We start from the raw sequence: 17,589 nt of genomic DNA on the forward strand, positions 1-17,589 counted from the left end.
GTCAGTGATGTGGCGGATTTGTAATTATTTTTTCGCCTTTTGGCCGTCGGAGCTCAACAAGTATTCTTGCGTCTTGCGAAGTTAGGTCCATGGTTCTCTTCGAATACAGTGTAGCCCATCTTTACCGATAAATAATTCACTAGCATAGCCGTCGAAATCTATGACGTTACAGCGAACTGTTCCGTGAACTTCAAGGGGCCGTTGCCCTCCGTTTTTCGTGTATGTTTTGTGCTTTACCGATGCTGCTCTCAGGGTATCAGTGGCATTCTTTTTCTTCTTTTGTATTGCAGAAGAGTAATTCACTAATACATCTCAACTTAATTTTATCTTTAGTATCCGTTCAAATTTACGAGGCAGCTCCATAATGTTACACCATGTGCCTAAACCTTAAATCAGCGCTGGTGTACCAGCGCTAATCCTCGCACTTATACAGGGTGATCATATTAAAATTTTTATGGAATATTTAAAACTCGTTTGGGGCGGATAGCATAATTCTTGTCATTGAGGTGGATTATTTGTGGAGGCGAAGGGAACATTACTAGCACGAGAAATCGAAACACATACAAATCATCTGTAAAGATAACTAATTGGCTTCATAATTAATTATAAATATACCTTACAGTGCATACTGTAATTTACGAGTTGTAGGCAGTGAGATTGCAAGACGTATCCACTTGAAATTCCAGGATGATACCAGTTGCGAGACATTATCTCCCAAAGTGTGGAACGCAATACAAGGGCGTTCCAGTTACTTCTTTGCTTCAATGCATAAAAGAGCGTTTCCTTAAGAAAAATTAAGCGGAACAACATTACAGTTTCACTGCAAGTTTGGTTGCGCATGTCTCCAAACTACCAGTACATATAATCATATGATAAGAAGCCAGCAAACAATGGCACCAAGGACAACATTGGGGAAATTACTTGCAGTTCTTAATTGAATTACAGAAATGATAAATAAATGGAAATAAAAGTTGATGAAAAAAAGACTGGCCGCAGGTGGGATACGAACCCACGCGTTCACATTATGCGTGCGATGCTCTTTCCAAGTGAGCTACCGCCGCGCCCTTTTCCCATCCTCTTCCCGATGTATTTAGGTTTATTCACCAGAACTAACCCTGGGAGTGATAGCCAGCGCCAACACTCACAAACCTTCGCGGCGGATGTGGAACATCCTTTCTGCCGCAGGCGTCGCGTCTATGTGAACTTTCTGGGTGAAAGTAACTGGTCAATAAACCCGCACGTGCTAGGTGAAGGCGTCAAAATTGCCGGATTCGAGACCCTGGCTATGTAACGAACGATAAGAAAGGAAACCGAGGGGCCCGGGTTTTATTAGTAATATCATAAGAATCCATCAAACAATGACACCAAGGACCGCATAGGAGAAATTACTTGTACTTCTCAATTGAATTAAAGAAATTATAAAAAATGGAAGTGAAGGTTGTTGAAGAAACTACTGGCCGCAGGTGAGATACGAACCCACGTAAAACAATTCGCTTACTATACAAAAAAGACAATTGCGGACAAAGTTACGTGCAGTAAGTGCTAATTTCTGCTTAACTCTGCATGCGACGCAACAGCCCCATACGCTCTCGGTTCCTATCTGTTTATGTAGTGAGTGCGTCGGGGAGAACCCACCAAATTTCAAATATTACTCTTTCATATGAGCGGTGTTCTAAACATGGTGGTATGATGTTCGTACTTAGATTAAGGTGCGTGTTAAAGAACCCCAGGTGTTCGAAATCTCCGGAGTCCTCCACTACGGCGTGCCTCATAATCATAAAGTGGTTTTGGCACGTAAAACCCCATAAAAGAAAGAAGAAAAGTGGTATGATGTTCTTCCAGCCTTTGCAGTAGGCAAAATCGTGTCCACGTGTAGAGAAAAATACCGAAGATAGTACAATGTCGGGCCAACCCGCGGCGGAGGTGCAGTTCACTATTAAGGGGCCCATATACATAGCTTCGCTGGTCATCCTTCTTCACAGAGTGGAAGGGCACTGAGTTCTTTATTTTGCCCTAAGGGAAGCCGTTGTTGCGCGGTGCGATATGCACACCACATAATTACATACAGATTATTTTTCCTTCTTTCCTTCCTCCTGCAGTTTCCGGCCGAAAATGACACCTTCGCCTTTATTCAGCTGCGACATTCGTGCGGCATTTTGCGATTAAACGTTCCTTGCATGTGCGTTTGATGGCAGCGGCACGCATGCAGGTGCAATGTAAGGAGCTGAAGATGCGGATTATAAGCGCGCGTTCACGGTACACAGCGCACGCGCAATGCCTACCGGCGGGAAGCGGCGACGCTTCTCGTATGGCTCATCCGGCAGGGCTAGTCGGAAGCACTGCACCTTTCGATAAGCGCTGTTCCGCACCGCGCTTCCTCTGGTCCCACGCGCGAGCGCAGAGCAGGAGCGTGTACCGCTTGCCACTGGCATAGCGTGGAGTGCCTGCTAGTTACGCCTCACAGCTTCGCGCCTGCGCTGCCACACGGCATAGTGTAAAGGGCTGCGGTGGGGCTTTCGGTTCCCGTGGTGAAACGCTTGTGTACACAGCCACTTGTTTTTCACTCATAACAACATATATTTTTTTTATTTTTTTAGGCAAGATTTTGCACTGACTGATGTGATTGTTCTTGCTCAAATATCGCAGCAACGTCTCTCTCTCTTTCTTTGTTTCTTTCTTTCTTTCTTTTTTTTATGACGTGATTTTCTTTATATAACACTTGGCATGGTTTGTGGCTTAGTTGCCTTCATACGCACCCGTCTTTGTGTTCGCACCATCGCGTCCCTCATTTAGCAACGAAACCTAATCTCCAAGGCCGTGCTTTGCTGCGTATCTAACACTGGAATCGAGCACGCAACGCCGTAGACGCCATATTTTGAGCACCACTCGTTGCGAGGGGTAGGCGGAGGCAATTTGCTATATTTCTTGGCTAACCATCTTAGTAGCAGTATGGATTGTTGTTACATTGAACGATCCACGCTATAAAACGTGATCTTTCTGCTAAGTTACTGGATCCGTACTTAATCCATTTTGGGACTTAGCACGGATCCCGTCTGTACCCGCGGTAGAGGCGTGGCCTGCTCCAAGGAGAGAATCGTGCTCGGGAACGGATACGCTCAGCGCGAATCCTCGTAGAATTGCGTGAATTCGTGATCGGTGAAGATGGGTTCAAGCCGGCAATCTGGGTCGAGTAATCCCACCTGCCGGTTATCTGCCGCTTGGGCGGCTAGGTGAGCTGCTTCGTTACCCGGGATGCCTGCACGAACTGGCACCCACATTAGATGGACAGTGCCCTGGGATTTGGGAAGGCTGCTTCCAATGGCACCGATAGCCCCAATAGAGTGGCTCCTTATGGCCGATTTAGAGTCTGACGCAAGGAATGTAACATCAGGAAGGGACGCGCGCCCATGGCAATTGCGGCCTCTTCCGCCTCCACAATGGTGGACGCGTTGACCGTGGCGGAGCTAATGGTCCCACCGCAGCCATCAACGACAGCGATTGTGCAACGGCCATGCCATCGCCCGCGCAAGCGGCATCCACGTAGGTGGCCATTTTGTTTTTAATACCTCGCCAGAGCGCGTCCGCCCTGACTTTATGCCGATCCGTGTTGTCTTTTTCCACGTTTTGGGGGAGAGCGGTAGTGGTAATTCTGGCACGGATGTTATTAGGAATTCGGCAGCGACGCGGGATGTCTAAAACGAGATGGCACCTTAGGGCGCAGAGTATTTCCTGTCCCGTGGCTGTTCGAAATAGTCTGATCATCTTTGACCATTTCGGTGCTTCAATAATTTCTCATGCCTTATTTTGAATGCCAAGAGATAGCAGCCGATCTCTGTTGGTCCATCCATTTTGGTAGTTGAAGGGCCCGTTTGTAGACTGTGCACATGAGGCTGTTGATCTTGCCCAGGTCAGCTTTCCTGAGATGCAGATATGGACACACCTAAGCTATCCAGCTGAGTAGGAAGGCCTGTATTAGCTGACGTGCTTCTTTTTCTTTTGCACCATGCCGCCAACTCGACGCCCTTTTGAAGAGCTTATTTAGCTGTCTGGCTGTCGTCGGAAGTCGACTGACTGTCCATGTATCAAAAGGACTTCTTCTCGGGCAAGTTGGTGCTTGGATTTCCTAGGTATACGTGATTGCCTTCTTCTTTCTGTCCATTTTCATCTCATAAGAAGGAACAGAAAGAAGACAGTGAAGCGCCTTGTCTTCACTGTGTTCTTTTTTTCTGCCCCTTTTCACGAAATGTATTTCGCGCCACAATCAAGCATACCCAGGACATATATATATATATATATATATATATATATATATATATATATATATATATATATATATATATATATATATATATATAGACACACACACACATCTTAGCACAAAAGTACAAACTATATATAGTTTGTACTTTTCAATGAAGCCCAGAAGAGATATGTGGTGTGGGCCACGGATCCACGGAGGTTTAGTCCCGTGGGCGGCTTTGGCGGGGCCCCACTTTCGACACGTAGTGGCGCCTTGGTTAGTTCAGTCCGGCACGTCTCCACAACAGATGGCGCTGGGCGAGGGCAGATGCAACAAGTCGCTGCCCGTTGGTGCGGAAACCATAGACACGTTGCAGCTGGTGTCAGTGCTGCATTCACGCGGATCCTTCTTAACGCAGCCGTCTCGCAGCGGCGGAGACACTGGGGAGAGGTCTGATCCACACGGAGTCATCAATTCGCGTAGTGAATGGCGAAGAAGTTATTATTTTATTTTTTTTTTAGCCACATGAGCGCTGACTTAGAAATTGTTATACATGGCTCCAAACTTGCAAGTAGCGTTTTACAAATGCAGAGTGAAGTTTAGATGCACTCCACGCAATCGTTCATACGCAACACTTGAAATGTCATGTACCAACAAAATACCTTGCTTCGATAACGCAACGGAAGGCGCAATTTCCATAAAAGGACAGTCGTAAAAGGTAGTAAAAAAGTATGTCAAAATTACAACCTTGTTAATTACAATTTGGTAATGCTGCTGACTAATGCGTCGACCGAATCAATTCGGTCTCAGCATACGCGCACCGGCGCTGTCGTCGCTGCATGCTGCCAGCAGTACTCGCCGCTTTCCCGTTGCACTTGAGTCTAGAGCAACCTTGAGGCGAATGCCATGGTTTTCTTTCTTTCCTTCTTTCTTTCTTTCTTTCCTTCTTTCTTTCTTTCTTGCTTGCTTGCTTGCTTGCTTGCTTGCTTGCTTGCTTGCTTGCTTGCTTTCTTGCTTTCTTTCTTTCATTCTTTTTCGACAAATTTCAGGGGAACTTTAGGGGGAGAGGGGTACCTCTCGTCAACCTCACTACTATCGCAGGATCTCAACGGCCCGTCTCCTGATCTCGCGGGCTAAGCAGGTTTTAGTCATGGTGAATATAGTTGTGCTTCAGCTCGCTATAGACCAATATATACTCCAAAATTCTTTGCTGCAGCGGTAACGCGGAGAAGCTAATTGTCAACTACCTCAGGCGACAATTTCGTGCAATACTAATGGAAAGCGAACCGCGTCTTGAGTGCTCTAAGTGTTCATTATGTCGTCGATTGTCCCGGAAAAAAAAACGAAAGAAGCGAAGCCATGAGGACGCTGGAAGAAACGGTTGGGCGTATACCATGGGAGGGGAACCGCAAAACCGCAATTAAGGGCGCGCCACGTTATGTACACGCAAGCGGTGCTATTAAAAAACGTCCAGGTGCCCCGCGACACCAGACAAGAACCTCCGTGGGCGCACAGCCAAGGGTTGTCTGCGGAATCTCGCGCAGAGCCGCCGCTATTAAAAGTGACGCACGCATGTCATGCACTCGCGCCGTGCGCACCAAATGGTGATCACGCGTAAACTCGCAAGCATGGATGCAGGCAGACACGCAGGCAACGCATGCACGAACACACCCACAAGTGCACGCGCGTGCCACTAACAGCTTTATAGAAATGTCATTTTAACGAACGTCTTCGGCTCAATGAACACCTATCTGGAGGTCGGGACAGATGGGTGTTTCATGCAGCAAGCAGCTCTGCCGCGCACTCTGATTTCAGTGTTGTGCAAGTTGGACACTGTTGTTTTAAAGAAACAACACTTGCGCACTTTTATAGGCCTCGTGCGCTGCGATTTGAAAGAAGCATGGCGCCACCTGAGGTACCACGCTCCTGAGGCGTGGAATCGAATTGTACGGAGTCCAACTTCCTATACAGTTGGCTGTGTAGATATATCGAATGCAAAGTACCTAGTTAACTTGTTCCTGGCGCGTACTCCGTGTTCTTTCTTTTATTTTCGTCTATAGCACTTAGAAGACGAGCTCAATAATTTGGTATCCCTTGGTGAGAGGTGCTACGAGACCATCCTGTGGGACAATTGATCGCCTCGTTCACGAGATGCATGCAGATCAAGCAGGAGCGGGCGATGCGGCAGGCGCTGCGCCCTGCGCGACGCAGCGTCGCCACGGCCACCGCTGTTGCGTGCTAATGAACCACATCGCGACCGAAGATTTGCATCACAAGGCTCGTTTTACCGATTTCCATTCCGTTAGTGTACGAAGCTGAGAGGCGAGAACGTAAGATAAGGGCCGTTCGATGCACGGGAAAAGCGAAATTACGTGTTACGTGTATTCGGCGACGGTTGCTCGCATTGGAGATGGAGCGTCGTAACAGCCGAGTGACAAATTGCAGCCGCAACTTCATTTACAGCAACAACAGCAGAATAATAATAATAATAATAATAATAATAATTATTATTATTATTATTATTATTATTATTATTATTATTATTATTATTATTATTATTATTATTATTATTATTATTATTATTATTATTATTATTATTATTATTATTATTATTATTATAAACCGTCGCGAGCTATCGTGCGTATATGGCCGACCACCTTCCGCCGGTTTAAATTTTGATCGCAGGCGACCGAAATAGCACTCGCCACAGACTTCGATCGCAAAGTTGGTCGCACCTCGCATCGATCGGAGCGGTTTTTTGGACGCCAACACACGTACACGCACAAAATAAAGAAAGAAAGAAAGAAAGAAAGAAAGAAAGAAAGAAAGAAAGAAAGAAAGAAAGAAAGAAAGAAAGAAAGAAAGAAAGAAAGAAAGAAAGAAAGAAAGAAAGGAAGAAAGAAAGAAAGGAGAGCTGGAGAAGATCAGATGAATTTGCACCGAGAGCTATTTCGCGGTTTGTTTTTAGAGCAGCTAGTGACTCAAACTCACGTCAGCGTCACATGTGACGCCGAATCCGCGATCGCTCATTTGTTTCTGCGTATGGATGTGTTTCGCGCGAGTTTTTGCACCTATAAATTACCCACGAGAGCGCGTCGCCTTCTTCGCAAGGCGGCCGCATCCGTCCTGCGACAACGGAAACTAACACACAATAATACGATGCAGCATCGTTGACGCATGTTTTACGAACTTCACGCGCAAGTTCTTGCCTCGCAACTATACTGTAGCATACGCGTCACATAAATCACTCGTGAAATATTGTGTGCGACCGCCTTTCTGTTTCTCGCCGGCTGTACATACCGACAATTGGCAATTGTATACCGGCGGGCTCGTACGCACACGAAAGCCGGCTCGCACGTATCGCCGTGTCCCACCCATTGTTTAGGGCCGATTTACGCTCAAACCGCCCATCGTCGCAAGCCGCACCGCACACGTGCGGTCGTGCGAAAGATTGCACGTATCAAACACATGTGCACAAATTTCGGTTTACAGTGTGCAAGGTATACACTGTGTGCACAGTGTAAGCGGTAATTTGTGCACAAGTGCTGGATACGTGCAATTTTTCGCGCAACCGCAAGCGTGCGGTGCGGCTTGCGGCGATGGGCGGCTCGAGCGTAAACAGGCCCTTAGCGTTTAGCCATAAACGGAAGACGGCCGTCAACTAAACGTTCGAAAATGTGTCGATAATCCGGTTGAAGGCAACAAGAAGTGAGCGTTGATGGATAATAACTGAGGAGCGAAGGTGGACCCGGGGCCTTTGCACCCCATGAAGGGAGCTTCCTAAAATTTGATCGTACATGCCCTTCATCGCTTTGACATTACGTAGACGCAATTTTAAACAGCGCAATTAGGCGCAAGCGAAAGTCGCACCTCCAACTTACTTCGAACTCGATGTTGTTCGAGCGCACCCATCGATGCACAATGCCATCCTGTGCGCGGTCCTTCTCAGGTGGGTCCATAAAACTGTCGTTCCAATGACGCTCCGGTGCCATCCCGTCGCTCAACAGCCCACGCGTCGGATTACAAGATGCCATCGTCTCTGAAATGGCTTCTTGGCCGCCACGGACACACGCCTATCAAGCCATTCGCGCTTCTGGCCAAACAGCTCCCAACGCCATTCCTTTGCCCACGTCTTGATACCGCCCGTGCAGCATTTTAAGATGCACCGGGGTTGTGACGCCAGTTCTCTGCGGCCGAAAAGCGCCTCGTGGCCAACTAACTGACCCCGCCCCCCTCTGGTTTTGCTTCCTGGGAAGCTCGATGACGGCGATCTTCCACATTTCTGCGGCGAAATTACTTTACAGACACCGACCCCCCCCCCCCCACCCCCCACCCCCGCCTTCTGTCAACTACCCTAACACGGCTTATTCTTGAGTCTCTCAATTAAAAAAAAAGAAAAACCTAAATAAAAGTGAGGGGAAACCTGCACCACCAAGCTATAGCAGGTTCAAGCAGCCAATAGAAAGAAAATGAATAGTGGTATAAAACCCAAAGCGCAATTTGATAAAAAAAGCCAAATACAAAATAAAGAACGGGTTATAGCCGACATGAAGATAATGTACAGCAAGAGCAGTGATTACGTATCAGTTCATGATGAAAGGTCTGCATAGGCACGGCATGTTTCGTTTCAATATTCCGTCCAGTGGTTTATTGTGACATAGAGAGCAAAAGAGAGATAGGAGAAAGGAGAGCGAGAGAGAAAAATAAAGGAAAGAAGAGAAAAAGATAAAAGAAACAAAAAGCCAGGATGGCAGGTCATGTCGGCAACAGAGAGGTCGCAGGCAGGTCCGTCAGGGTGCCGGTCAGCAGGAGCGGATCCATGGATCGGCATGACTGCAACATTCGAAAATATGCTTGAAAACTGTAAGTGTAGACAGTTTAGGAGGAAAGCGGCAGCAAACATGATACACCCAATTCTGGCAAAAAGACGCATTGAAGGAGAAAGATGAACTGGCGCCTAAGGATACTGACAAGATAAGTAAAGAATAAAGAAATAAAGTTAAGGTGACCCTCCTAACACGGCTATATACCAAACCACTTACCGACAACATACTAACATAGCTTTATGTGGCCGTGCGGCAACTTTGGCAATCTAGCGAAGTGTCAGTATGCGCCATTTGTCAAATTTAACCTGACGTGCATATCCGCAACGCTAAAGACAGAAGAGAGTGGAGACAAGTTTGTTTCCTTGTGTATGTTCCTGCGTTGTTATTGTTTATTATTATTAGAATGTCTCATCGTGCAAGTTGGTCGAGCGGTGCAAAACTTTAATGCACACACGTAACAAGCATGAACGCAGCACGGTCCTTACCGCTTACACGCTGCTACGATTAGCACCGCGTTTCGACAGCCGTTACAAGAATCACATGAGGCTCGTCAGCGTGCAGTTTACACGCACCCGCTGGCACGGCGGTCGCCATGGTACTTTGCGGCCGGACGACGTGGCCCAGTCTTGCAAAGGAGGAAGTAGGACGAAGCTAGCAGCGTGGATCTATCCGGAGATAAACCTTCCTCGGCGTTCTCTTTTTTTATAGCATTGTATAGCGTTTCCCTCTCTCTTTCTTTCTTTCTGTCATGGGCTCCCGGTAATGAACGGATGTTTCGTCATCTAGTTTGTATGCATGACAGGAGACGCGGAGACGTTATCGTCTGCGTGCAGCCCAGGTTTTCCACGCCGCCTAGGTGGTTTCTCCGGTGTGGTCCAACAGAAAGACGCTTGTGGGAAAAAAAAGAGGGGGGGAGGGTCCACGCGGCATTGCAGACTCGAGCCGGGTATGCCGGAAAGTTGTGACAGGACGGAGTGTAGATTGCGTTGCGGAATAGGAAGGGGCGGGACGACTAAGGGAGAGGCTGGGGGTGGGGGGGGGGGGAGGGGTGGCACTGTTAGGAGATTGTCAGCGCACGTCAGTCAGCGGAACAGGACGGTTCGAGTGAATAATGTTATCATACTCTCTTGTTTTCCACCTCCAGCTCGCGTTTACCATGTCTCTTTGGAGCCATTGTTTTCTTGCGGTACAAGCTCGGGGAATAGGCTGTTTCCTATTGTTTATAATATTTATGGGTGCTAGTGCAGGATTCAGCCTGCACTAGTGAGTGAGTGAGTGAGTGAGTGAGTGAGTGAGTGAGTGAGTGAGTGAGTGAGTGAGTGAGTGAGTGAGTGAGTGAGTGAGTGAGTGAGCGAGCGAGCGAGTGAGTGAGTGAGTGAGTGAGTGAGTGAGTGAGTGAGTGAGTGAGTGAGTGAGTGAGTGAGTGAGTGAGTGAGTGAGTGAGTGAGTGAGCCTGCGTGTGTGCGTTGCAAATGTAGACGTGCAATCGGTCACAAGATGAGAAGCCTCTCCTCGAGTGAAACTATATGTAACCCTGCTCTAGCTTCATGGCTCCTGTGGCTCCTGTATCCTCCCGTGAACTCCTGGCACAGCGAGGCTTCAGAAACTGAAGCACGGTACATTCATAGGTCTCCGTGGTAATTTGGAATAACAAAAGTCCGGCGCGGGATCGAATGCACTGCCAGCTGCTGCAAAGTACAATGACGGACGCATAAGATAGCACTCGATAGATAGCATAAGATAGATAGCACTAGACGCTGTTGTTGTCATATAAGTGTTACTTTGCTTCCTGGGTCACTACATCATGACATTATCTGCGTTCTGTGCTATACGGGCCACGTTTATTTTCTCCCAGAGTAGAAAAAAAATGTTGAAGTTATATTGGAGTGAATATTAAAGAGGTGTTTCCCCTAACTTCAGTTCGAGATTACAGAAGTTCCGATCCACTTTATATTGATTCGCTTAATGAATTCACCATTCCATCAGCTTTAGAAGGAAACATAGAAGACCTTATTGTTCGCCTACACAAAACACTTTTCACACGGAATTGGCCGTGCCGAAATCTCTCAGGGCGATTATGGCCTAATTGACGAAGACACATCACCTTCTGCTAGAATTCCCGCACTATGACACATCAAAACGCAAATTTATATAATTATTAATGACACTAGACCGTAGACCTCTCACCTTCTAGGAGTTATCAGGGCCGTAGCCAACCAGAGAAATCCAAAAACGCGCTGTAATAGCATTAAAACATTTCTGACCGCGGCATTATTCACCGTTATTACGGTATATATAAATATATAATATAATCTCGCCTTACTATAGCGACTTGTATGGGACAGCGTAACATTGTTGTAACTTTGTTGCGCAGTGTTAAACGTTTTGCGTTGCAAATGTAATTTTATACGTACTGGACATTCTAGAGCCAGGGAGTGGCCGGCGCCGCGTTTGGTGGGCCAACGTCTGCCTAGCTATATCGTGTCAATAAATAAAATACAAACCACTATCCACACAGTCCACATGGCTACGTGTTTCCAGGGAAAGACCGAGGAAAGAGGGAACACGAGCGCGAACGACTAGGTCCGCGCTCGCCTGGTTTTGTCGTTCCTTCCTCGTGTTTTCGCCTCGCAGCACGCGTGCTTGAACTCAGCCTCCGGGGCGGGCATCGAAAGCGCCAAAGGGACTGCTGAGAACTACAACGCTTTCTGAAGGCTTCCCGAAGCGCGCTGGCGAAGCTTCGTGGCTAGCCCAGCAGTATAGGTATAAGGTTGTAACGAGGCGGTGGTCTTTTCACGAGCAGTACATTCTCAGTTCTCTGCGGCAGAGCGAGCTTTTGTGACGATGCTCGGGGGTGCTGTGGCTTCGCGTGTACGTGCGGCGATGCTGATGTCCGTTCGAACACTTGCGGCGTTGCCGACATGCAGAGAGAACGACAACGCGATACTTCCTGTGTAGTATCGAGAATCCATTAACGAATTCTTACCCATTCGGAACGCCTTGCTCTCCCCTATCGATGTTATACGTGGAGTGGCTGGAGTCGCGCGTTTCGTACTTTGTGCATACCGGGTGTTTCACGTGACTTGAGCCAAACTTTAAAAGTATGCAAATGCCACGTAGCTGTGCCGAACCATGGTAATGTTGTCTGCCGTCGCTTGGGGATACTAAAATATCTTTTGCATAGCGCATAATTAGATAATTAGTCTTTATTAAGTAATCAGCCTCTCAATTATTGTAATTTGATGAAAAGTATCCATGAGAAAATTGTGGAGCAACATGAAAAACTCCCGAAACAGTTTTGTGTTGCTAAATACGAGCTACATAAAAGTGTTTTTCCGAGCGTGACAGAAATCCGCGAATACACGCAAAATTGTCGCGCGACTGGCCGCTCGAGATATTTCGTGTATATTCGTGCTGAAAACGTTATCTGTGTACGTACGTGGACAAAGTAACGATATCCTCGTATTCATTGTCGTAAGAACCGCTTTTCTTTACTAAAGCAAGATAAAGATGCAACATTGTACGGTTGGTTCGCGTGTTGGTGATACATCCTGGATCTTCAAATCATCTCAAAGTATTCGAGACTCCCTTCACGGGTACTTTTTGTCGTCTGGAACGACACTGTGGTCTAGGTCGAACTGGTGTCGATTTTCACGAAACCAGACGCCAAGAACGGGATGGTTTCACATCACTTTCGTAGGATTCCACATGCGTCGTTACGTTGTACTTCATATTCGGTATGAATATATTGCGTAATAGCTTCCGAACTAATTTTGAAAAGTAATAAATGGCTAATCGGCAATAAAAAAATGCACAAGAAGTCTCAGGGGAATGTACAGGAGATGTGCATTTAAGACGCTGAGCACATCAGGTTTTGGCGCAGCCTCTGTGGTGCCCAACTATTTCGACGGCGGTAAGCGTTATTTAACGAGGTTCTTGACAGTACAGCGTCTGCGTGTCGAAGTCGGGCTCATCAGCAGTTGTGCCGACGTTAAACCCTGCGACTTAATTGTTGCAGGCAACAGCTTCGCGTATGTTCGCTTCCACTCTCTCTCTCTCTCTCTCTCTCTCTCTCTCTCTCTATATATATATATATATATATATATATATATATATATATATATATATATATATATATATATATATATATATATATATATAACGCATGCTGCGGCGTCATACATCATTACTTTATGAATAGATATGAAGTCATTGTCGTTCAGCACGCGCCGCGCTCACTGCATGCTAGATCGCAAAGTGTGACACCTTGTGTTGGCGCGCGCAGATAATTATCGATGCGCCGAATGGCGCGCTCGGTTGAGCGCCGGCGTGTATTTTGCACTATGTGGAATTGGGCGTTAATATAGAACTGCGCCATGCTGCCTTTGCTCATTGGGTCAACCGAGGGCTGCATCAATTATAGGATTGGCTCGGAAGCGACGGGAATTCGACGGCGTCCCAAGTAAAACTGCAAGGTTTGAGACCGGCCTAGTTGGTGTTCCACGTCGCTGCGAATCACAGCGCACGCCGCGACAAGGACAGGAAACGACGTGCACTGTAGCTCACAGCGTCAATAATTCCAGTTCCAAGGTGTAATTCACAGTGTGCATCGCACCTCTGTCTTCCGCACATTACTTTTCGAACCTATGTCTTTTTTCCTGCTTCCTGACAAATTATAGCAGTAGTAATAAAGTTTACTGAACAAATGAGCTGATAGTTTTTGCCCTGTAGGCGGGTGGTGTCGTCAGCCCGGGACGCCGTGGGTCCGGGCCGTTCGCCACGCCCTGTCCACCAGCGTGAGCTGGCTCTCAGAGTCGGGACCGGTCATCCGGCCCTCCCGATGCCCTTCGGTTGGCTCTTGGCGCGAGTGGAGCCTCGGTACCATCGCACTTCCACACCAAGTCCTCAATTATTTGTTTCAAGTCGTCTGTAACGTTGCTGAACAACACAGCATAACACGCTTGACGACGTAAAACACGTTCAGTCAGTAACAAGAGGCAACGCGGTATATAGTGCTTTTGTTTGTGTCTGCACGCTGTTCGGACTAAACCAATCCGAATATTGCTGATTTTAGGTGTTTCTGAAGGCGCTCAAAATGATGATAAATTATTAAATGCTAAAACTTTAGATCGCAACTGCGAAAAAAGTTATCGCTCTCCGTTTGTTGCGATAGTAACGCGCCGTCCGGAACCGCCGGCGAATTCGTTGCGAAGAGGCCAGTAAGGGTGCCGGCTGACTTCCCCAACATTATCGCTTTTGTGTGTGCCTGCGTGCTTCTTCACGACTTTCGTGTTTGGGCCGAGCTCAAACGCGCAACCTAAAATACACAAGTGTGTTCTGCCCGAGCGCGCCGGCGACCCACTATTTCTTCGAGCATTCACGGCGATATAGAGAGTCCGCTGTACTAAAACTGACCATTGTCTGGCGAGCTGGCGACAGTTAAGGCCAACCTCGTTTTTTTTTTTTTGCCATCGAGGTCGATGGTCACAACCTTTTTGCAGATTACAGCTATGTCCTCTTCTCACTCATCTAACGACGCTCTCTCGTCTCGTGAACTTTCGCGATGGTCTCCACGACTTTGACCTTTCCTTGCATTTAATCGTCTCAAACTTTTATTATTACACGTCACGTCATAGATTCATCTCGACATATTCATTTCAGCCACTTGTATGCACTAAGGTACGTCAAAACACGCAGGTCCCTGGTGGTACTGCATGTCCGTCACCACGACGTCGCTGCTCTGAACGCTTACTATACTGTCTCCTCACTCCCGCCACTCCGTATTCCTTCCTAACACGTCCCCGAAAATATACGATGTGACCCGCAAGGAGTGTACTTTGTATTCGGCATCAGAACTTGTCGCGAGTTTGAGGCCTCTGTAAATCCAAGTAATGGACCTCGTCAGGATCGCTTCGTAGTCGTCGTTGTGTATATCACTTCTGACGGCTCAAGACACTTGTCTGCTAAAGAGTGTCATATACCAAGAGAGAGACACAGAAATAGATGCCAAAGAAGTTAACCAAAATTGTGCTCGGTATCCTATTCTATACTTGAAAGGGGGCGAGAAAGATCAGAAAAAAATAAAGAGAGACGTACACGCAGAGTAACGTGCATTGACATAGTGACAGGCGATCGTGTAGTAAGGTCGACTTAACAATTCCCAAAACACATAGATCACGAGATATCCCCAAATATCCCTAAAGCATGAAAGCAATAGAGCCTGCTTAATCACTTGACCTCCAACACAGGACGCGCGGGAAGACTGCACGCATCAGGCCCACCATCGCACGCTTTCCCTCGCACTCACAGCACGGGGGGCGCGATAGGATCATATCGCATTTGGACTTCACACGGAACATCGCGGCGACGGCGAAAATTCGCCAGGAGTGTCTATATAAATAGAGAGGTTTAATTTAAGGGACGCAAGCGGCTCGCGTACGCAAGAACTAGGGGCGACGCTACTGCGCATGCGCAGACCCCTACGTCCGGGTCTGCGCACACGCAGTACCGCCGCCCCTAGTTCTTGCGTACGCGAGCCGCTTGCGTCCCCTAAACTAAAGCTACCTAATGTTATCGGTCTCGCCGCATTGTTGTCCCTGTTTTCTATTTCACCGACCGTGCTCGCCTTGCGCGCAGGGCATCAACTTCACCTCGTTCACGGCGCACATGGTGCCCGGGGCGCTGCTGTGCCTGGCGGGCGCGTACCTGCTGCTGCGGCTGCGCGACACCAAGAGCCTGCGGCCGCACGAGGCGCCCGAGTTGCTGGAGCTTCAGCGCGAGCTGGACATCTGGCGCAAGGCGTACCGCTCGCTGTCCGAATACTCGCGCGACGAGAAGCACGTCAAGGACATCCTCGAGCGCAAGGTGAAGCGCCTCGAGCGCCTGCGCTCCCGCAAGGCGGCCGATCTGCGCTGCACCGAGGAGGGATTTCGGCAGAACCTGCAGTTGCTGTCCGACAAGGTACGTGTGTACGTACTACTCATCGCCGCACGGTAAGGCGCTAGACACGTTGGCGTGGAAAAAAAAAAAAAACGACGTCCGCACCGTCGTGCGACTATTCGTACGGGCAACGCTTGCAAAGGTTTCCACGAATACGAGCAGCCTTTCCTGCGAATGTTCTGACTGACCGGATGGTCTTAAAGCACACGAGCCATTACCCGCTTAATGTCGCGGATACCTAACTATTCCCCAACGATTGGGAAATCATCAGCATTGGTACAGTCTTCGGGCTGGTGACGTCGGAAATGTATACCGAGCACTTGTGCTGAAAAGTGTCACTCCTCACCTCACATTAGAAGTTTTACTCTTTAGGTCTTATTTGGTATTTGTCGGTGGCTTGCACAAGACGTCACGGACGCCATATTAGAGCACTATGTACAGCTTCCACAGAACTGCTGTAGTAAGCTCGGCGTGAACAGGTAGAATTCGAAGCAGATACAGTCAGGATTTGGTACACGCTCCAACCCGTTTTTGTTCTTTTGTAAGTTTCCTTCTCGTGATCATAATCCCCTGTGAATAATTGACCTAGATAAGCGTATAGATAGATAGATAGATAGATAGATAGATAGATAGATAGATAGATAGATAGATAGATAGATAGATAGATAGATAGATAGATAGATAGATAGATAGATAGATAGATAGATAGATAGATAGATAGATAGATAGATAGATAGATAGATAGATAGATAGATAGATAGATAGATAGATAGATAGATAGATAGAAAGAAAGAAAGAAAGAAAGAAAGAAAGAAAGAAAGAAAGAAAGAAAGAAAGAAAGAAAGAAAGAAAGAAAGAAAGAAAGAAAGGCAAATGCAAAGGAAAGACAGGGAGGTTAGCCAGAAATTATTCGGCTGGCTACCCTGCACCGGAGCAGTGGATCGATAGAGATCGGTAGATGAGGGAAAAAGGATACGAAAAGAAAAAAAACGCACACACACGATACCGAACTGATTCTGTGGGCGCTGTCACACAGTCTGCGAAGGCGTTACATAGTGTTACACAATCTGAACGTCCCACTAATACATTCTGCATTACACAGTGTACGGTCGCAACTTGTCAAACAGTGCGATGTCGTTTAAATAACGTAGCAGTACTTTCATAGCGGCTGGCACTGATGTTCGTGTAAGCCAATTTCGAAGAGTGCCGTTTTAAATGAGTGGGCGCTTGTCCCGCAGGCCTAGCGTGGCTGAGAGGGCTGCTCTTTGCAGGCTGAAGCTTGGGTACTCACAAAGAATGTGCGTGATCATTTCGCTGCACCAGCAGAATTCACAAAGTCCATTCACAAAGTTCACATTGGCCATTCCAAAAAGAAAGGAGTACGCATTTCAAAATGCTACTCCAAACCATAGTCGGTACAAGGCTGCATACACGTTGTGGATGGTCGGACGGAATACGGAGCAATGAATTTAAGTCGAGGGTATGATGGCGTGAACTCGTGAAGTCGGATATGTATCCCATAGAACCAATATTAGATTACGCGCTAGCGCAGAAAGTTTTTTTCGCTGCATCGGCTCCCGAACG

The 17,589-nt window shown here is 47.4% G+C and overlaps 1 protein-coding gene across 1 annotated transcript in view; it reads left to right on the forward strand.

Annotated features, from left to right (window-relative positions):
* Positions 1-17,589, forward strand: part of LOC135909713 (P protein-like) — a 309,452-nt gene that overhangs the window by 193,892 nt on the left and 97,971 nt on the right. The window contains exon 7 of the mRNA XM_070535353.1: positions 15,703-16,026. Within this exon, the coding sequence (XP_070391454.1) occupies positions 15,703-16,026 (324 nt within the window). The remainder of the gene's footprint in view (positions 1-15,702; positions 16,027-17,589) is intronic.

Source organism: Dermacentor albipictus, chromosome 3 (assembly GCF_038994185.2).
Source record: "Dermacentor albipictus isolate Rhodes 1998 colony chromosome 3, USDA_Dalb.pri_finalv2, whole genome shotgun sequence".
Taxonomy (NCBI): Eukaryota; Metazoa; Arthropoda; class Arachnida; order Ixodida; family Ixodidae; genus Dermacentor; species Dermacentor albipictus.